This window comes from Aquarana catesbeiana, linkage group LG04 (assembly GCF_042186555.1).
Source record: "Aquarana catesbeiana isolate 2022-GZ linkage group LG04, ASM4218655v1, whole genome shotgun sequence".
NCBI lineage: Eukaryota > Metazoa > Chordata > Amphibia > Anura > Ranidae > Aquarana > Aquarana catesbeiana.
Genome location: NC_133327.1, coordinates 509,840,904 through 509,862,845, shown reverse-complemented (window position 1 = coordinate 509,862,845; position 21,942 = coordinate 509,840,904). Strand labels below are relative to the sequence as shown.

General features: G+C 51.2%; 1 protein-coding gene across 2 annotated transcripts in view; it reads left to right on the top strand.

Annotated features, from left to right (window-relative positions):
- Positions 1-13,494: 13,494 nt before the first annotated feature.
- The window catches only part of LTBP1 (latent transforming growth factor beta binding protein 1), a 548,083-nt gene continuing 539,635 nt past the window's right edge, over positions 13,495-21,942 (top strand). For both annotated transcript variants that reach the window (XM_073627728.1, XM_073627727.1), the window contains exon 1: positions 13,495-13,850. In XM_073627728.1, coding sequence (XP_073483829.1) covers positions 13,585-13,850 — 266 coding nt within the window. In that variant the 5' untranslated portion in view covers positions 13,495-13,584. The remainder of the gene's footprint in view (positions 13,851-21,942) is intronic.

Sequence of the window (21,942 nt, the reverse complement as noted above, 5' to 3'; positions counted from 1 at the left end):
AGAAGTTGCGTCACTGGTTTGGGAAACTGGAAATGCGTTGACGCGTTTCACCCCTCCTCCAGGGCATCATCCTTATGTCCTTATATCACTTCCAGATTCGGATGATGCAATTTATATACAAAGGAGCAGTTGCCTCCCCTCCAATTAGCCAATTTTGGACAACCAAATCCATCTTGTGTAACCAAACACCAACCTCCTCTATATAGCATCACTTCCTGTTATTGCCAAGTGATAACAAAAAAAAAAAAAACTTTATTGCCTAATGTACTATACATATAGTACTTAGATTAAAAAATGTACAAAGAAATTAAATTCATTACATTAAAACTACACAAAAAGAAGGCAACAATGCATAATTCATTAAAGATAAATTGTTTACATAAAAAAGAGTAAATAAATTAATTAAAATAAACTTGAAAAATAAAAATAAAATCTAAATAAATACAAAAAATAAATACTAATAAAAATAAATGTGAAAATAAAAATAAAAATAAAATAAAAATAATAAATATGAAAATAAAAATACACTCTTTTTCACACCTGCCTCTTGGGCTGGGCCTTTTGGCCGGGACCAAAGGAATTTTTTTATTCCTGGCCGAAGGGTCGGCCATTGTTCCACACAATGGCACCTTCACTTCCTCTCTCCAGTTCCTTCCCCCCACTTCTTTTATTTAAGCCCCTTTGTTTGTCACTTTTTTGTCTTTTTTTGTTTGTACACGGTTTTGTACGTGTGACTGGTAGGTTGTAGGTCCTCGGGCCTGACCTGAAAATCTTGGGAGGGGGTGGACATGGCCTTCTGGCTTAGTTCACCCTCTCTCATAGGGTCTCCCTTCGGGGGGAGCCCCACCTAGTACTTGGGTGGGTCTGTTTCAGCAGACCCTCCAAAGAATGGGGTCCATCTGGTTTCGGCCAGATGGACCAAGTGTAAGTACACCAGACCCCGTCTGGAGCCTAACGCCCCGGGGGATCAGGGCATAGTCTTTCGATTTCGGAGCACTGTGTGTACACCGGCTGCACGTTTTGTGTATCACTCTTTATGTGTGTGAACTTTTTTTGGCACCGGGTGGAGTTTTTGGTGTTCACACACCACAGGCTTTAAAAAAAAAAAAGAAAAATTGCATGCCAAATTGGCAGCTATTGCTGGCAATGGCACCGTTCGAATCAGTGCGACGCCGCATTTAAGGCATTGCACCGATTCCCAAAAGTAGTTTCTGTATTACTTTTGGCGACTTCGGGGTGTGATTTGTATAGACATCTGTGCAAGAACCCGCACAGATGTCTCTGAAATCGCCCCCCGAAGTCGGACTGACATGCGGGAATGAAATTGTGCTAGGAAAGAATCCAGACCTTTTTTAAAGCAATCTACTGAGCTGGCCAGAACCACCTCTGGAGGGAGTCTATTACACATTTTCACAGCTCTTACTGTAAAGAAACCTTGCCGTATTTGGAGATTAAATCTTTTTTCAACTAGACATAAAGAGTGCCCCCTTGTCCTCTGTGATGACCTTAAAGTGGATAACTCAACACCAAGTTCACTATATAGACCACTTATTTATTTGTACATGTTTATCATATCCCCCCTTAATCTCCACTTCTCAAGAGGGAATAGATTCAGTTCCCCTATTCTTTCCTCATAGCTGAGCTCCTCCATGCCTCTTATCAGTTTGGTTGCCCTTCTCTGCACTTTCTCCAGTTCCCCGATATCATTTTGAGAACGGGTGCACAAAACTGTACTGCATATTCCAGAAGAGGTCTTACAAGAAAGGACTTTGCTTGCTTTGGAAACCACATCTTGGCATTGCATACTATTATTGAGCTTAAGATCTACCAAAACCCTCAGATCCTTCTCCACTTTGGATTATCCCAGTTGTACTCCACTTAGTATGTATGATGCATACATATTCTTACCCCCCCCCCAAGTGCATAACTTTACATTTATCAACATTAAACCTCATTTGCCACGTAGTTGCCCAATTAAACAGTGCATTGAAGTCGGCTTGTAAATTGGAGACATCCTGTAAGAATGTTGTTCCATTACATGGTTTGGTGTCATCTGCAAACACTAAAATGTTACTTTTAATCCCAGGCCCTATATCATTTATAAAGATTTTAAAAAGTAAGGGTCCCAGCACTGAACCTTGGGGTACACCACTGATAACCTTAGATCATGCAAAGTAAGAATCAATAACCACTACTCTCTGAATTCTGTCTTTTAACCAGTTTTCTATCCATTTACAAATTGATCTTTCCAAGCCTGTAGATTTTACCTTACACATTAGTCGTGTGTGGGAAACTGTGTCAAACGCTTTTGCAAAATCCAAGTATACCACGTCCACAGCCACCCCTCTGTCCAAGGTTTTACTTACTTCCTTATAAAAAAAAATCAGGTTTGTTCGACAACTTCTGTCTTTCATGAATCAATGAAAGACTACAAAGTATCAGTTTTGGATATGGGGATCAGTTTCACAAGTACAAGCACATTGAAAATACTTGGTATCGGCAGCGATACCGATACTGTTATTGGTGCATCCCTACTGTAAACATATATCCAGAATACAGCAGTTTGGGAACTATTAATTGTAAATATGGTTTAGATTACATGACTGTAAATGATAAATAACTTTTTTTCTTTTTACATTTTGTCACTAAAACTGGAGTCTGGGGCAAAAAGTAAAGCGCAATCTCCCTAATAGGAGAAACACATATGGCAAAAAAAATCTCTCTCTCTCTCTCTCTCCTTCTCTCTCTCTCTCTCCTTCTCTCTCTCTCTCTCGCTCTCTCTCCCTCTCTCCTTCTCTCTTTCTCCTTAAAGTAAAGGTTTATAAAGATTTACATGATGGGAAATGTTAAAATAATAATAGCAAAGAAAAAGAAAAGAAATGACAAGAGGCTTAAATTCTTCCCACTCTTTAAAACAAAACAAAATGCACATAAATGGACAGACCTGCATATGAATACTCACTTTGGCCCTCTGCTGTATATAGATATTAGACAGGACTTACAATTAATCACCCTTTCTTTGTCACTTGGGCTAAGTGGCAAAGCTACCTCATAAACAAAGCAAGAATGCCATATAATGCAAATGTCTATGCAGCTGTGTAACAACCTCCCCATATGTAAGGCAGGGCTGTACTTAGAGATCATGCTGCCTTAGGCATACTGTATGCATGATGACACCTTGTGATACAACAGCAAGCCTTTTGTTAGTACCTAGATTATGTAATTACTGTTGTGAAAATGAAAGCTAGACTTTGCTAGACTGTAGTTTTCTAAAGTGAACAAACTGAGATATGGAGGATCTCACTGTCACCTTGCACAGCCAGGAGGAGACCTTTTCATGAGACCTGGAGGCCCTGGCACCATTTTGTGTACACTAACGCCTACCTCCTGGAGGTTTCGCAGTCTGGCTGTCTAATCCCTTTCTCTCTACTCTTCATCTCGTTCCTCTCTCGCACTAGAGGCACCTGACCCCCTATCCTTTTCCCTTCTGACTGCCCCTCTTCTTCGTATACCTAGCTCAGCTATGGGCTGTATTATCCAGATACCGTGAATATCCTTGCTTCCATTATCCCTACCTCTGTGTCCCATCTCTGGGCTAAGCTGGCCATCGGGAGGCCTAGCCCCCTGATATACAGTAATGTCCTGTACACACGATCAGACATTGATCGGACATTCCGACAACAAAATCTGTGGATTTTTTCAGACGGATGTTGGCTCAAACTTGTCTTGCATACACACGGTAGCACAAAGTTGTCGGAAAATATGATCGTTTTGAATGCGGTGACGTAAAACACGTACGTCGGGACTATAAATGGGGCAGTAGCCAATAGCTTTCGTCTCTTAATTTATTCTGAGCATGCGTGGCACTTTGTGCATCGGATTTGTGTACACACGATCGGAATTTAACCGATCGAATTTTGTTGTCGGAAAATTTTATAGCCTGCTCTCAAACTTTGTGTGTCAGAAATTCCGATGGAAAAAGTCTAATGGAGCCCACACACGAGCGGAAATTCCGACAACACAATCCGATCGCACTTTTTCCGTCGGAGAATCCGACCGTGTGTACAGGGCATTAAATTAGAGTTTTATTTTGTTGCATAGTTTTACATCTATGAATCTATGTTTTGGGTCTCTCATGTAGTTGCTTGTATGCCTTCCTGGCTCTATGCACCGATAAATATTTTCAAAGCTGTGCAATTCTTTCATGCCACCCATACTGTGCCATGCCGGGCCTGTTGATCTGTTGATTTCATTGTGCGACCCTTTTTTGCTACCTGATTTTATCATATATCTCTTTTACTTACTTTGGCTCTAACATGCACTTTCTATGAATTTAGCAAAAAGGGTAAAGTTATGTTCACTCGCAAAGTGAATGTTACAAAAAAAAAGTAAATAGTCTCTACTCCTTTAGTAAATCACACCAGTTGGCTCATGATCTCAGAAAAGCGATTTACCCTCCATATATGGAAAGACTTCTTTACAGTAAGAGCTGTGAAAACATGCAATTGACTCCTTCGGGAACTAGTCCTGGCCAGCTCAGAGATGGATGCATTCCTAAATGCACAAAATATTAATATTTATAGATAATAATGACATAAGTAGTTATGATTGCCTTCTGGGGGTCAGGAAGACATGTATGATTTCAAAGATTTACCTATTTCCAGAAAACCTTTTTTACATGGGCCATTATACAACTCATTTATTGAGCATTTTCAAATATTTAGGTAACCAAAAGCATATTTAAAAAATAAAAACTCTTGCAAGAAAAGATATTTACACAACAATGTAACTATTTTAATGACATGTATTAAAGTATCTCTGTGACATTTTTTGTCAGTCCACCTTCCTCTGTAGAGAGCCAGGAAGAGGGATCTAAGAGGATTCCTGCTCCAAATCCAGCTCATACATTGTCCTGCCATGATTAACAAGGAGGATTATCAGCAGGGACAGTGCTGAGCTCAGATGTAACAACATGAGAGAGTAGAAACTGCGCATGCACGGGACTTTGAACTAAAACAGCACTCGCTCCTGTGATACCGGTGGCGGGGGGGTGGTTTGGGGTGTCCCATGGCTGGCTTGTCCTAGCAGCAGGATAGAGCTAAGCAGAATATGGGGAATTTTTTGGGCAGGTTACAGTTGGGGCACAAATGCCCACTAGATGTGGCAGATACATTAAGGCTAGGTTCACACTGCTGCAATTATGCTGGAATCACACCAACGTAGTACAGGAGCTATATCAAAATCATACCATGCTGTGTTGCATTGATGTGAATGGGCACCATTGAAAACAATATGATTTCCATTGTCATGCGATTCTGTGCGACTCATGTTGTATCTGAAATCACACTAGTGTGGAACGTGCCTAAAAATTAGCTCCAGGTATGGATTTTAGTGCACAGTTACATTAGTCCAGTTTGAATCAATGTAAGTTTGAATGTGCCATACTTGTGGGACTGCTTTGGAAGCTGGAAAGTACTATTAGCCCTTGTTCATATTGACTGCAGCTTTGAAATCATGCGACTTCATCTAAATTCGCACAATTTCAAAGCCGCATGTCAGTGCAACTTCAGGTGTGACGTGGAGGACATCTGTATGGCTTCATGCACAGATGTCTATGCAAGTCGCACCCAAAATCACCAAAAGTAGTACTTTTTCAAATCGATGAGTACCACAAAAATTGCTGGCAATAGGGTGTGACTTGTCGCTCCAATGTGAATGCGGACTAATAATCTCCACTAGTACAGAGATTGCCACTGTCTTCCAGGTACCATGGTGAGTGGCTACCCTACTGCACTGTGACCACATGGAGAAGCTTACTTAGTACGGGTGCCATTTATTGAACCGCTTACATTTTTCTCAATGAATGAAAAGGTGGAGATTGTGATGTTACCTCCCCACCCCTTAAAGAGGAGGTCAGCCCCCCAGCAAAAAATTAAAACATACTGTAGCTACTGACTTTTAATATTAGGACGTGTACCATGTTTCCATCAGCTCTCGGGTGCTGCCGCCACCATTCGTTATAAGGGAACCCAGCAGTGAAACCAGGCCTAAGGGCTCATTCACATGAGGGAGGGGGGCAAAATTAGGTGGTTGAGCTGTGGTTTTATGCCCCCTGACTGCCTGCTTGAACAAGAGTAGGCAGGCCCACATGCAACATCAAAACTTATACAGCCCCGCAGCAATGCAGGGAAAGAAGTCCCTAAGGGTCCAGTCATACCAAATGCATTGAGACTTTGTTGAATGGCTATTCCAGCACGCCCCACTGCATGAAAAGGCAAAATGCCTTGTCTCCTATGTGGTCGGCTCATGCCAATGCACTGTAGTAGTGTGCAGGCGGTGTCTCTGTGACATTTCAAAAAAGTTCATAAAAAAAAAGTGAACAGTGTGCTGTGCCGTGATCGTTACATTGGCACTGTAGTGATCCCACCGGACTGCACCACACACCAGTAACGCAGTGGATGATGTGAATTAGCCCTGTTTTTAAAAAAAAAAAAATCACACCACACTGAGCCGCATGGTGCTGCAGTACAGAAACCATCTATTCCTTCCGGACCCCTGATCTGCCCCCTCTCCCCTCCTTTTCATAGGAGCCCCTGATCTGCCCCTTCTCTTCTTCTCATAGGGGCCTCTGATTTGCCCCCTTTCCTCCTCCTCATAGCAGCCCCTCAACTGCCCCCTCTCCCCTCCTCCTCTTCATAGGCTCCCCTGATAGGTCCCCTCCTCATAAAAGCCCCTGATCTGCCCTTGCCCCCGCCCCCATAGGAGCTCCTGAGCTGTCTCCTCTCCTCCTCCTGATTGGAGCCCCCGATCTGCCCCACTCCTCCTCAAAGGAGCTCCTGATCTGTCTCCTCTCCTCCTCCTGCTAGGAGTCCCTAATCTGCCCCCTCTCCTCCTCATAGGAGCTTCTGATCTGCCCCAACTCCTCCTCTTCATAGGAGCCCCTAATCTGCCCCCTCTCCTCCTCATAGGAGCTTCTGATCTGCCCCCACTCCCCTTCATAGAAGCTCCTGATCTGCCCCCTCTTCTCTTCATAGAAGCTCCTGATCGGCCCCCTCCCCATATGAGCCCCTGATCTGCCCCCTCTCCTCCTCTTTATAGGAGCCCCTAATCTGCCCCCTCTCCTCCTCTTCATAGGAGCCCCTGACCTGCCCCTCTCCTCTTCTTCATAGGAGCCCCTAAACTGCCCCTGTCCTTCTCTTCATAGGAGCCCCTGACCTGCCCCTCTCCTCCTCTTCATAGGAGCCCCTACCTGCCCCCTCTAATCCTTTTTATAGGAGCCCCTAATCTGCCCCCTCTCCTCATAGGAGCCCCTGACCTGCCCCTCTCCTCCTCTTCATAGGAACCCCTAATCTGCCCCCTCTCCTCATAGGAGCCCCTGACCTGCCCCTCTCCTCCTCTTCATAGGAGCCCCTAAACTGACCCTCTCCTCCTCTTCATAGAAGCCCCTGACCTGCCCCTCTCCTCATCTTCATAGAAGCTCCTGATCTGCCCCTCTCCCCTCCCCATATGAGCCCCTGATCTGCCCTCTCTCCTCCTCTTCATAGGAGCCCCTAATCTGCCCCCTCTCCTCTTCATAGGAGCCCCTGACCTGCTCCTCTCCTCCTCTTCATAGGAGCCCCTAAACTGCCCCTCTCCTCCTCTTCATAGGAGCCCCTGACCTGCCCCTCTCCTCCTCTTCATAGGAGCCCCTGACTTGCCCCCTCTCCTCCTCTTCATAGGAGCCCCTAATCTGCCCCCCCCCTCCCCTCCTCATAGGAGCCCCTGCTCTGCCCCCCCTCCCCATCTCATATGAGCCCCTGATCTGCCCCCTTCTCATAAGAGCCCTGATCTGCCCCCTCCCCTTCTCATAGGAGCCCCTGATCTTCCCCCTCCCCCCTCCTCATAGAAGCCCTGATCTGCCCCCTCCTCACAGAAGCCCCTGATCTGCCCCCCCCTCCTCACAGAAGCCCCTGATCTGCCCCCTCCCCCTCCTCACAGAAGCCCCTGATCTGCCCCCTCCCCCCTCCTCACAGAAGCCCCTGATCTGCCCCCTCCTCACAGAAGCCCCTGATCTGCCCCCCCTCCTCACAGAAGCCCCTGATCTGCCCCCTCCCCCCTCCTCACAGAAGCCCCTGATCTGCCCCCTCCTCACAGAAGCCCCTGATCTGCCCCCTCCTCACAGAAGCCCCTGATCTGCCCCCTCCTCACAGAAGCCCCTGATCTGCCCCCTCCCCCCTCCTCACAGAAGCCCCTGATCTGCCCCCTCCCCCCTCTTCACAGAAGCCCCTGATCTGCCCCCTCCCCCCTCCTCACAGAAGCCCCTGATCTGCCCCCTCCCCCTCCTCATAGGAGCCCCTGATCTGCCCATCTCCTCTTCTTCCTAGGAGCCCCTGACCTGCCCCTCTCCTCCTCTCCTTATAGGAGCCCCTGATCTGCCCCTTCTCCTCTCCTCATAGGGGCCCCTGATTTGCCCTCTCTCCTCCTCTTCATAGAAGCCCCTAAACTGCCCCCTTTCCCCCCTCCTCATAAAAGCCCCTGATCTGCCCCCCCCATAGAAGCTCCTGAGCTGCCTCCTCTCCTCCTCCTAATTGGAGCCCCCGATCTGCCCCCTCTCCTCGCAGGAGCTTTATATCTGCCCCCACTTCTCCTCTTTATAGAAGCCCCTAATCTGCCCCCTCCCCCCTCCTCATAGTAGCCCCTGATCTGCCCCTCCCCCTTCTCATAGGAGCCCCTGATCTGCCCCTCCCCCTTCTCATAGGAGCCCCTGATCTGCCCCCTCCCCCCTCCTCATAGTAGCCCCTGATCTGCCCCCTCCCTCTTCTCATAGGAGCCCCTGATCTGCCCCCTCCCCCCTCCTCATAGGAGCCCCTGATCTGCCACCTCCCCCTTCTCATAGGAGCCCCTGATCTGCCCACCCTCCTCATAGGAGCCCCTGATCTGCCCCCTCACCCCTCCTCATAGGAGCCCCTGATCTCCCCCTCCCCCTTCTCATAGGAGCCCCTGATCTGCCCCCACCCCCTCCTCATAGGAGCCCCTGATCTGCCCCCCCCTCGCCTTCTCATAGAAGCCCCTGATCTACCCCCTCCCTCCTCCTCATAGAAGCCCCTGATCTGCCCCCTCCCCCCTTCTCACAGGAGCCCCTGATCTGCCCCCCTTCCCCTTCTCATAGGAGCCCCTGATCTGCCCCCCTCCCCTTCTCATAGGAGTCCCTGATCTGCCCCCCTCCCCTTCTCATAGGAGCCCCTGATCTGCCTCCTCCTCATAGGAGCCCCTGATCTGCCACCTTCCCCTTCTCATAGGAGCCCCTGATCTGCCCCTCCCCTTCTCATAGGAGCCCCTGATCTGCTCCCCCCCTCCTCATAGGAGCCCCTGATCTTCCCCTTCCTCATAGGAGCCCCTGATCTTCCCTCTCCCCCTTCTCATAGGAGCCCCTGATCTGCCCCCACCCCCCTCCTCATAGGAGCCCCTGATCTGCTCCCCCTCCCCTTCTCATAGAAGCCCCTGATCTACCCCCTCCCCCCTCCTTATAGAAGCCCCTGATCTGCCCCCTCCCCCCTTCTCATAGGAGCCCCTGATCTGCCCCCTCCCCCTCCTCATAGGAGCCCCTGATCTGCCCCCTCCCCCCTCTTCATAGGAGCCCCTGATCTGCCCCCTCCCCCCTCCTCATAGAAGCCCTGATCTGCCCCCCCCCCTCCCCTCCTCATAGGAGCCCCTGCTCTGCCCCCCCTCCCCATCTCATATGAGCCCCTGATCTGCCCCCTTCTCATAAGAGCCCTGATCTGCCCCCTCCCCTTCTCATAGGAGCCCCTGATCTTCCCCCTCCCCCCTCCTCATAGAAGCCCTGATCTGCCCCCTCCCCCCTGCTTATAGGAGCCCCTGATCTTCCCCCTCCCCCTTCTCATAGAAGCCTCTGATCTTCCCCCTCCCCCTCCTCATAGAAGCCCCTGATCTGCCCCCTCCCCTCTCTTTACAGAAGCCCCTGATCTGCCCCCTCCTCACAGAAGCCCCTAATCTACCCCCCTCCTCACAGGAGCCCCTGATCTGCCCCTCCCCCCTCCTCACAGAAGCCCCTGATCTGCCCCCTCCTCACAGAAGCCCCTGATCTGCCCCCCCCTCCTCACAGAAGCCCCTGATCTGCCCCCTCCCCCTCCTCACAGAAGCCCCTGATCTGCCCCCTCCCCCCTCCTCACAGAAGCCCCTGATCTGCCCCCTCCTCACAGAAGCCCCTGATCTGCCCCCCCTCCTCACAGAAGCCCCTGATCTGCCCCCTCCCCCCTCCTCACAGAAGCCCCTGATCTGCCCCCTCCTCACAGAAGCCCCTGATCTGCCCCCTCCTCACAGAAGCCCCTGATCTGCCCCCTCCTCACAGAAGCCCCTGATCTGCCCCCTCCCCCCTCCTCACAGAAGCCCCTGATCTGCCCCCTCCCCCCTCTTCACAGAAGCCCCTGATCTGCCCCCTCCCCCCTCCTCACAGAAGCCCCTGATCTGCCCCCTCCCCCTCCTCATAGGAGCCCCTGATCTGCCCCCTCTCCCCTCCTCATAGAAGCCCTGATCTGCCCCCCCCCTCCCCTCCTCATAGGAGCCCCTGCTCTGCCCCCCCCTCCCCATCTCATATGAGCCCCTGATCTGCCCCCTTCTCATAGGAGCCCTGATCTGCCCCCTCCCCTTCTCATAGGAGCCCCTGATCTTCCCCCTCCCCCCTCCTCATAGAAGCCCTGATCTGCCCCCTCCCCCCTCCTTATAGGAGCCCCTGATCTTCCCCCTCCCCCTCCTCATAGAAGCCCCTGATCTTCCCCCTCCCCCCTCCTCATAGAAGCCCCTGATCTGCCCCCTCCCCTCTCTTTACAGAAGCCCCTGATCTGCCCCCTCCTCACAGAAGCCCCTGATCTGCCCCCCCTCCTCACAGGAGCCCCTGATCTGCCCCTCCTCACAGAAGCCCCTGATCTGCCCCCTCCCCTCTTCTCATAGAAGCCCTGATCTGCCCCCTCCCCCCTCTTTACAGAAGCCCCTGATCTGCCCCCTCCTCACAGAAGCCCCTGATCTGCCCCCTCCCCCTCCTCACAGAAGCCCCTGATCTGCCTCCTCCCCCCTCCTCACAGAAGCCCCTGATCTGCCCCCTCCTCACAGAAGCCCCTGATCTGCCCCCTCCCCCCTCCTCACAGAAGCCCCTGATCTGCCCCCTCCTCACAGAAGCCCCTGATCTGCCCCCTCCCCCCTCCTCACAGAAGCCCCTGATCTGCCCCCCCCTCCTCACAGAAGCCCCTGATCTGCCCCCTCCTCACAGAAGCCCCTGATCTGCCCCCTCCCCCCTCCTCACAGAAGCCCCTGATCTGCCCCCCCTCCTCACAGAAGCCCCTGATCTGCCCCCTCCCCCCTCCTCACAGAAGCCCCTGATCTGCCCCCTCCCCCCTTCTCACAGAAGCCCCTGATCTGCCCCCTCCTCACAGAAGCCCCTGATCTACCCCCTCCCCCCTCCTCACAGAAGCCCCTGATCTGCCCCCTCCTCACAGAAGCCCCTGATCTGCCCCCCCTCCTCACAGAAGCCCCTGATCTGCCCCTCCCCCCTCCTCACAGAAGCCCCTGATCTGCCCCCTCCTCACAGAAGCCCCTGATCTGCCCCCTCCCCCCTCCTCACAGAAGCCCCTGATCTGCCCCCTCCTCACAGAAGCCCCTGATCTACCCCCTCCCCCCTCCTCACAGAAGCCCCTGATCTGCCCCCCCCTCCTCACAGAAGCCCCTGATCTGCCCCTCCCCCCTCCTCACAGAAGCCCCTGATCTGCCCCCTCCTCACAGAAGCCCCTGATCTGCCCCCCCCTCCTCACAGAAGCCCCTGATATGCCCCCCCCCCCCTCCTCACAGAAGCCCCTGATCTGCCCCCCCCTCCTCACAGAAGCCCCTGATCTGCCCCCTCCTCACAGAAGCCCCTGATCTACCCCCTCCCCCCTCCTCACAGAAGCCCCTGATTTGCCCCCTCCTCACAGAAGCCCCTGATCTGCCCCTCCCCCCTCCTCACAGAAGCCCCTGATCTGCCCCCTCCTCACAGAAGCCCCTGATCTGCCCCCCACCCCCCCTCCTCACAGAAGCCCCTGATCTGCCCCCCCCTCCTCACAGAAGCCCCTGATCTGCCCCCCCTCCTCACAGAAGCCCCTGATCTGCCCCCCCCCTCCTCACAGAAGCCCCTGATCTGCCCCCTCCCCCCTCCTCACAGAAGCCCCTGATCTGCCCCCTCCCCCCTCCTCACAGAAGCCCCTGATCTGCCCCTCCTCACAGAAGCCCCTGATCTGCCCCCTCCCCCCTCCTCACAGAAGCCCCTGATCTGCCCCTCCTCACAGAAGCCCCTGATCTGCCCCCTCTCCTCACAGAAGCCCCTGATCTGCCCCCTCCCCCCTCCTCACAGAAGCCCCTGATCTGCCCCCTCCCCCCTCCTCACAGAAGCCCCTGATCTGCCCCCTCCCCCCTCCTCACAGAAGCCCCTGATCTGCCCCCTCCCCCCTCCTCACAGAAGCCCCTGATCTGCCCCTCCTCACAGAAGCCCCTGATCTGCCCCCTCCCCCCTCCTCACAGAAGCCCCTGATCTGCCCCTCCTCACAGAAGCCCCTGATCTGCCCCCTCTCCTCACAGAAGCCCCTGATCTGCCCCCTCCCCCCTCCTCACAGAAGCCCCTGATCTACCCCCTCCCCCCTCCTCACAGAAGCCCCTGATTTGCCCCCTCCTCACAGAAGCCCCTGATCTGCCCCTCCCCCCTCCTCACAGAAGCCCCTGATCTGCCCCCTCCTCACAGAAGCCCCTGATCTGCCCCCCACCCCCCCTCCTCACAGAAGCCCCTGATCTGCCCCCCCCTCCTCACAGAAGCCCCTGATCTGCCCCCCCTCCTCACAGAAGCCCCTGATCTGCCCCCCCCCTCCTCACAGAAGCCCCTGATCTGCCCCCTCCCCCCTCCTCACAGAAGCCCCTGATCTGCCCCCTCCCCCCTCCTCACAGAAGCCCCTGATCTGCCCCTCCTCACAGAAGCCCCTGATCTGCCCCCTCCCCCCTCCTCACAGAAGCCCCTGATCTGCCCCTCCTCACAGAAGCCCCTGATCTGCCCCCTCTCCTCACAGAAGCCCCTGATCTGCCCCCTCCCCCCTCCTCACAGAAGCCCCTGATCTGCCCCCTCCCCCCTCCTCACAGAAGCCCCTGATCTGCCCCCTCCCCCCTCCTCACAGAAGCCCCTGATCTGCCCCCTCCTCACAGAAGCCCCTGATCTGCCCCCCCTCCTCACAGAAGCCCCTGATCTGCCCCCTCCTCACAGAAGCCCCTGATCTGCCCCCTCCCCCCTCCTCACAGAAGCCCCTGATCTGCCCCCTCCCCCCTCCTCACAGAAGCCCCTGATCTGCCCCCTCTCCTGCTCTCTCTCCTCCCCCTCTGTCCCCCCACTCCTCTCCAGTCATGCCTACAACAGCTCAGCCGCCTGTGAAGTTTTCCTGGGACAAGAGGAGTTTCTTTTCTTGGCTGGAACATTGCGAGGAGGAGGAAGAGGAGGAGGAGGAGGAGGGGGGCACGGAGTGTGAGGAGAGGAGAAGGCATCCCATCCACAGACTGAGGAGTCACACACAGTCTGCTTCCATGGCTCCGAACAGGTGGGGGGTCGTAGTGTGCTCTCTTCTCTACCTCTCCTCTCCAGTACTGGCCAATGTGGAGAGAATCTCCCGGATCACCTATGTACTACATCCGGGACCTCCGGGGATCCCCCCCCAGGAGAGGACGAGGAGGATGAGCCCGGCTCTACTACACACTGCGGACAGCGGAGCCCGGCACTTCTCTATGGCTCGGAGCTCCGGACAGGACATACACAGGACTGCCAACCTCCATCTACAGCACAAGATCCAGGGGTGAGAGGGCACTATGAAGGGAGGCCACTATGAATGGAGGGCACTATGGGGGGCAGGTGGGTGAATGGAGGGGACTATGGGGGGCAGGTGGGTGAATGGAGGGGACTATGGGGGGCAGGTGGGTGAATGGAGGGGACTATGGGGGGCAGGTGGGTGAATGGAGGGGACTATGGGGGGCAGGTGGGTGAATGGAGGGGACTATGGGGGGCAGGTGGGTGAATGGAAGGGACTATGGGGGGCAGGTGGGTGAATGGAAGGGACTATGGGGGGCAGGTGGGTGAATGGAGGGGACTATGGGGGGCAGGTGGGTGAATGGAGGGGACTATGGGGGGCAGGTTGGTGAATGGAAGGGACTATGGGGGGCAGGTGGGTGAGAGGGGACTATGGGGGGCAGGTGGGTGAATGGAGGGGACTATGGGGGGCAGGTGGGTGAATGGAGGGGACTATGGGGGGCAGGTGGGTGAATGGAGGGGACTATGGGGGGCAGGTGGGTGAATGGAGGGGACTATGGGGGGCAGGTGGGTGAGAGGGGACTATGGGGGGCAGGTGGGTGAATGGAGGGGACTATGGGGGGCAGGTGGGTGAATGGAGGGGACTATGGGGGGCAGGTGGGTGAATGGAGGGGACTATGGGGGGCAGGTGGGTGAATGGAAGGGACTATGGGGGGCAGGTTGGTGAATGGAAGGGACTATGGGGGGCAGGTGGGTGAATGGAAGGGACTATGGGGGGCAGGTTGGTGAATGGAAGGGACTATGGGGGGCAGGTGGGTGAATGGAGGGGACTATGGGGGGCAGGTGGGTGAATGGAAGGGACTATGGGGGGCAGGTTGGTGAATGGAAGGGACTATGGGGGGCAGGTGGGTGAATGGAGGGGACTATGGGGGGCAGGTGGGTGAATGGAGGGGACTATGGGGGGACAGGTTGGTGAATGGAAGGGACTATGGGGGGCAGGTTGGTGAATGGAGGGGACTATGGGGGGCAGGTGGGTGAATGGAGGGGACTATGGGGGGCAGGTTGGTGAATGGAAGGGACTATGGGGGGCAGGTGGTTGAATGGAGGGGACTATGGGGGGCAGGTTGGTGAATGGAAGGGACTATGGGGGGCAGGTTGGTGAATGGAAGGGACTATGGGGGGCAGGTGGGTGAATGGAGGGGACTATGGGGGGCAGGTGGGTGAATGGAGGGGACTATGGGGGGCAGGTTGGTGAATGGAAGGGACTATGGGGGGCAGGTGGGTGAATGGAGGGGACTATGGGGGGCAGGTGGGTGAATGGAGGGGACTATGGGGGGCAGGTGGGTGAATGGAAGGGACTATGGGGGGCAGGTTGGTGAATGGAAGGGACTATGGGGGGCAGGTGGGTGAATGGAAGGGACTATGGGGGGCAGGTTGGTGAATGGAAGGGACTATGGGGGGCAGGTGGGTGAATGGAGGGGACTATGGGGGGCAGGTGGGTGAATGGAAGGGACTATGGGGGGCAGGTTGGTGAATGGAAGGGACTATGGGGGGCAGGTGGGTGAATGGAGGGGACTATGGGGGGCAGGTGGGTGAATGGAGGGGACTATGGGGGGGCAGGTTGGTGAATGGAAGGGACTATGGGGGGCAGGTTGGTGAATGGAGGGGACTATGGGGGGCAGGTGGGTGAATGGAGGGGACTATGGGGGGCAGGTTGGTGAATGGAAGGGACTATGGGGGGCAGGTGGTTGAATGGAGGGGACTATGGGGGGCAGGTTGGTGAATGGAAGGGACTATGGGGGGCAGGTTGGTGAATGGAAGGGACTATGGGGGGCAAGTGGGTGAATGGAGGGGACTATGGGGGGCAGGTGGGTGAATGGAGGGGACTATGGGGGGCAGGTTGGTGAATGGAAGGGACTATGGGGGGCAGGTTGGTGAATGGAAGGGACTATGGGGGCAGGTGGGTGAATGGAGGGGACTATGGGGGGCAGGTGGGTGAGAGGGGACTATGGGGGGCAGGTGGGTGAATGGAGGGGACTATGGGGGGCAGGTGGGTGAATGGAGGGGACTATGGGGGGCAGGTGGGTGAATGGAGGGGATGAATGGAGGGATCTGGCTCCAGGGACAGGGGGAGGTGCTGGGGAAGTTGTGAATGGAGGAGTAGAGCCAGACATCCTCTCTGGGAGGGCAGATGATGTTCTTCTATCACATTCTTCTATGACATCATTATGATCTTGAGGGTACATGACCCAATGAAAACATGGCAGCTAGTGCGTAAGGACAAGGCAACATTTACATACAAGTGGACAGCATTAAAGCTGAGCTAAACTTCCCGGTACTTACCATTCCTTCAGCACTTCTATCAATGTCTGGTGCTGGCATCTTCTACCGGCTTCTTCCAGGTGCCAGGCTGTGGCCGTATTCTGCAGAACGCAGTCATCCCGGCACATAGGCACTGTGCTGGAATATAAAACTACGCTTGGGCAGCTTCATCTACATTCCAAAGCAGACTGCAAGCAGGCAGGTAGGTTTCCACCTGCTTGCAGTTTATGGAAGCGGGACTATAACTATTGGTTGCTAGGACGCAGGCAGCTGTCCCCTAGCATCCTCTGTTGCTAGAATGCAAGTGGCTATTGCTAGCTGGCAGACTCTGTTGCTAGGACAAAGAGAGCTATTGCCACATAGCTGTCTACATCCTAACAACAAGTGGACACTATCGCCACCTAGTGTGTTCCATTGCTAAGGCACAAGTGGCTATTGATGCTTAGCTTCCTCTGTTGCTAGGATGCAGGCAGCTAGCATCCTCCATTGCTAGAACATAGTTGTCTAGCATAATCCATTACTAGGACACAGGCAGCTATTGCTGCTTAGCGTACTCCATTGCTAGGATATAGGCAGCTGTTGCCCACTTGTGTCTTCTGTAGCTACTTTCCAAAATTGCTAGGACACAGGTGACCATTGCCCTCTTGTGCCTGCCATTGGTAGGATGCAGGTACCTATTGCTGCCTAGCGTCATTCATTGCTAGGTCACAGGTACCTATTGCTGCCTAGCGTCATTCATTGCTAGGACACAGGTACCTATTGCTGCCTAGCGTCATTCATTGCTAGGACACAGGTACCTATTGCTGCCTAGCGTCATTCATTGCTAGGACACAGGTACCTATTGCTGCCTAGCGTCATTCATTGCTAGGACACAGGTACCTATTGCTGCCTAGCGTCATTCATTGCTAGGACACAGGTACCTATTGCTGCCTAGCGTCATTCATTGCTAGGACCCAGGTACCTATTGCTGCCTATCGACATTCGTTGCTAGGATGCAGGCAGCCATTGCTTGCTGGCATTGTCCATTGCTAGGAATCAGGCAGCTTTTGCCACCTAGCATAATCCATTACTAGGACACAGGTAGCTATTGCTGCCTAGCTTACTACATTGCTAGAATATAGGCAGCTGTTGCCCCCTAGTGCCTTCCCTAGCTAGAATGTAGGTGCCTGTTGTCGCTTTGTTTCCTCATTTTCTAGGACACAGGAAACTATTGCCCTCTTGCTCTTTCCATTGCTAGAACGCAGGCACCTTTTGCTGCCTAGTGTTGTTCGTGGTTAGGATGCAGGCGGCCTTTGCTTCCTGGCATTCTTCGTTGCTAGGAATCAGGCAGCTATTGCCATTTAGCATAATCCATGGCTAGGACACAGATGTCTGTTTATGCCTTGTGTACTCAATTGTTAGGATGCAGTTGGCTATGGCCTCTTAGCATCCTCTGTTGTTAGGAAACAGGTGACTATTGCCATCTAGCATAATTTGTTGCTAGGACACAGGTGGCTATAGCCACTTGGCATCCTCCATTGCTAGGATGCAGGTGGCTGTTGCCACATAGCATAATCTGTTGCTATGACGTAGATGGCTACTGCCAACTAGCATTCTCCACATTGCTAGGACGCAGGCGGCTATTGTCTTATATCTTAATCCATTGCTAGAACACTGGTGGCTGTTGCAGCTTAGTGTCCTCCACTGCTGGGGCACAGGCAGCTCTTGTACTGGAATAGATTGCATCTGCACTGTATGCATGTAAACCTTACAGAGAAAATACCCTCCATATGCTGGACCAAAGTTTACTGATCTTTCCACAGCTGTCTGTAATGGCCCATAGAAAACTATACATCTGTGGTCAGTTCTGTAAAAAAGGTTTACTGATAAAAATGTTGCATTTTTCCTGACCGTGTGCATGATTTTAGCCAATTTCTGCCAGCTCAACTGAAATGAAAGTATTGTATGGCCATGCCAGCACCGCTCTGTTCAATAAAGGTCGATTATTCAATCAAACTTTGTCAAAGGAGACTTTGGGAAAATTGTCAGCTGAACAGCTCCTGCATCCGGTTAGAAGCAGCCACTGTATGCAGTCAGCTAGAGGTTGCTGATTTACAAGAAAAATAGAAATGGAAGGCACGCACACCTAGTGCGTTATCAGAGATAATTTAATAAGATATTTTTGTATAAAAGTGGGTACTCACAAAATGCAACTGACAAAAGGCCATAAACACAGTGCATGGACTTACACAGAACACAGGATACAGCTAATGCGTTTCGCACCCCCTTCCTCAGAGTTAGGTGGCTGATTTGTCCATCTGCGCTGCTGGTGTAGATTCGGGATTTTGATGGATTCTGCAGGTGGAAGGATAGAAATGTACACTTATGCCCTCTGAGACTTCCCTACCACAATATGTATGGTTAGACATAAAATAGAAATATGTTCCCTCCCAGTAGTCACCTTCCAATGCAGAAACTGCTGTACACTGTCCAGCAAGTCAATGAACAGGTTTCCATAGAAATGCAGTCGCTCTGACTTTCTTTTGGCTCATGTTCCAAGAATGAAGACAGCTCAGCTCCCATGCTTCTATGGAATCTGGATTTTGGACTTGCTGGGAAGCATACAGTGGATTCTGTATCAGAAAGTGAGTAGGGTTCCCGGTGTGAAGTCGTAAGGCTACACTGCTGGGTTCCCTTACCCGCAATGGTGATGGCGGCACCCGACAGCTGATGGAAACATCAGCTGCGGTGCCGACATCGCTGGACTCCAGGACAGGTAGGTGGCCTATTAAAAGCCAGCAGCTGCAGTATGTGTAGCTGCTGGCTTTTAATTTTTTTTTTTTTTGGGCGGAACACCGCTTTAAAATGCTAAGTTATACTATTGAAAGAAAAATGTAATCTATAACAGCCAATCACAAATCACCTTTCATGACTCTGCTTACTCTGAGCTCTCGAAATCTGATTTTTGATTGAATATCATGGTTGGTTACTATACTGAATCATCTTTTGCAGTGTCTTACTAAAACAATAAGCTGATGTTGGGTGTATGTTGTTCACATTTGTAATTTTTTTTAGGGGGGGCAGCAGAGGAAAAGAATTGTTCTAGGAGGGGACATTTTAGTGTGTGTGTGTGTGTGTGTGGGGGGGGGGGGGGGTGGTTTTAGGAGTGGTGATTCAGAGGTATTTGTGTTATGAAGGGGGTGGATTTGTGCTAGGAGGGGGGATTTGGGGGTGTTTGTGCTCGAAGAGGTGAAATGGTAGGGGGGAGGGGATTTGTGCAAGTAGAGATGATTGGGAAGTGTTTGTGCTAGGAGGGGGGATGGGGGGGATATTTGTGCTAGGAGGGGGATTCGGAGTGTGTGGGGGGGCTTTGGGGGGTGGAGGTTTTGTGTTAGGAGGGGAGTTTTTTTTTTTTTGGGGGGGGGGGCATTTGTGCTGTGGGTATTGATGGAGGGGGCAAAGATTTGTACTGGGAAAGGGGGATTTCAGCAGGGGGGTGATTTGTACTGGGAGTGGGGGGAATTTATGCTTAGGGGGTAATCATGCAGATTAGTGCCCGGTTTTCTTTTGGGGGGGGGGGTGATTATTGCTGACACATAATGCTCATACATCTTGGGGTGGGTGCAGTATGACATGTTCGCCGTGGGCTCTGGGTGACTTTGTCCCAGCACTGTCTGTGAGTTACAGTGACACAATGTAGAAGGTACATTTTACCAGATGTTACTACAGAGCATGGTACTTCACACAAACGCACCCCAGTATGCACATGCTACAGCGCACCACAACGTACAGATGGGAACCATTTGTGTATTGTTGTGCATTAAAAAAAAAACAAAAACATATGCTTACAGTTTTTGATTTTGCATTATGCACCAAATGAATAAGCTGTCTTAATGCAATTCATGCTGATACCACGTGTTAATGCACATTCGTGAAGGGCCTTTGTAAGATTCAGCTCTACTAACCAGTTTGATAAAATTATAATTATTTATTTGCAACACTTTTCCCAACTTTGAGGGAAATTTACACTTTTGCAATTCTATAAACGATTAACAGGAAAAGTAGTACTGCAGTAAAAACAATTGATAACAATTGGACAAGCAGCTTAAAGAATGAGCAAAAAACAAAATCCAGCCAAAAATCTGCCACCTTGAAGAAGCTTCCATTCAAGCTCCTCTTCATGGGAGTTTCAATGAAATGTGAATTTTTTCACAAAAAAAAAAAAAAAAAAACTCACTTAAATAGTTTTGCAGCCAAATTTTAATCTTGGTCAACAACATAAGGCCAGAGTTGATGGACACATTTGCTCTTCACCTTTATAAGTAGATGAAACCATCAAAATTATTGTTAATTGTGACTTTTTTATTCTCAATGGGCTCCTGTATAGATTTCTACTAATTGCAGACTGGAGACACTGAAAGGAACATAGAGATTCTAAGGGTTGATGTCTTTTTTAAAGTCTCCACCTAACCAAGAAAGTCTACATTTCAGACATCTGGGTATCATTTCTAGCATCCTGTAATCACTGAAGCAGAATTCTTAACATGTGTATCAGTGCTGTTAAGGGATTGCATACTGTATCCATTGCATCCGCCAATAATGTGCCTGATGGCCAAGAGATAGGCTAAGGAGTGAGAGTGTCTTTCTGTACCTGAGGCAATGAAGTCCCAAGTCTTTCACAACACTTGTTGAACTGCATTATTTTCCAGATTACAGATATGCCAGCAGGTGCCAGGGAATTACACTCCTCATTAACATATTTTAAATGCTTTACATATACAATACGCCTGCTATATTTGCTTTAGTCACCCATTATGTAAGTTCACAATCCTTTTTAAAAAAAAGAAACAATATCAATAAGTATACTTTAAAGAAAAAACAAAAAATGGTTCAGTTACCTGCGTAAATATGTTCACTAATGAATATGAGCACTGATCAGATTTAGTTTATTCTAGTTTAGTTTTATCAATGTATATAGAAGATGCTGGGTTCCATAACTACAACGTGTTTGATGCAGCACTTTTGTTCACATTTTGAAGTTTTCATTTTTTGTATCTACCCTAGAAAGTTTTGGTTATGATTATGTCAGACGGTAATGCGGTGTTTAGGAATGTCTGCTCCATGTTACCAGTACACTATACATGTCTGATAACAAAGGAGGCATTAATTGAAAGCAGAGCCATGTGGCTTTACTCAAATTCATCAAAATGAAATGCAGCTATTGTATATTTCTCATTCATTTAAAGTGTAACTGCAGTTATGCTTACTTACATTCTGCCCTAGCCTCATTCTCTCCACCAGTCTTATACTCATTTGTCCACAATCCAGTGAGATATAGCTGGTTTTGATACTTACTAATCTGTTTCTACAAAGAACTCTGGAGCAAGAGAATGACTCTACGCCAGCCTTTTTCAACCAGAGTGCCTTGCGGTTTCTTCATGGGTGCCTTGGCAAAATGCCTAAAAATTGCCCCCAAATTGTATACAAGCTGGTGGGTGAATGAAACCTGCCATTTAGTTACACAAAGCTACAGGTTTTCATTGTACACCATTACAACCTTCTAGCTGCCAACCTCCTAATGACCAATGACAACATCAGTTGATAAGGAGGATATCAGTTGCCTGCATATCTTCCTTGTTTGACCCTCCCTTGCCTCTCTCCATCAGCTTTGGGGTCACATTAGCTAAGTGATGGAGAAAAACTGAGGGAGAATAGAAACATTGGAATACTAGTCAGTACCAGTTTGCAAAAGTGTATTAGCTTTGGAAGAATAAATTACCCTTAAAGTTGGGTATCTTCGGTGTATTGATGTTGCTGCATTATGTAAAACTATCAGAACA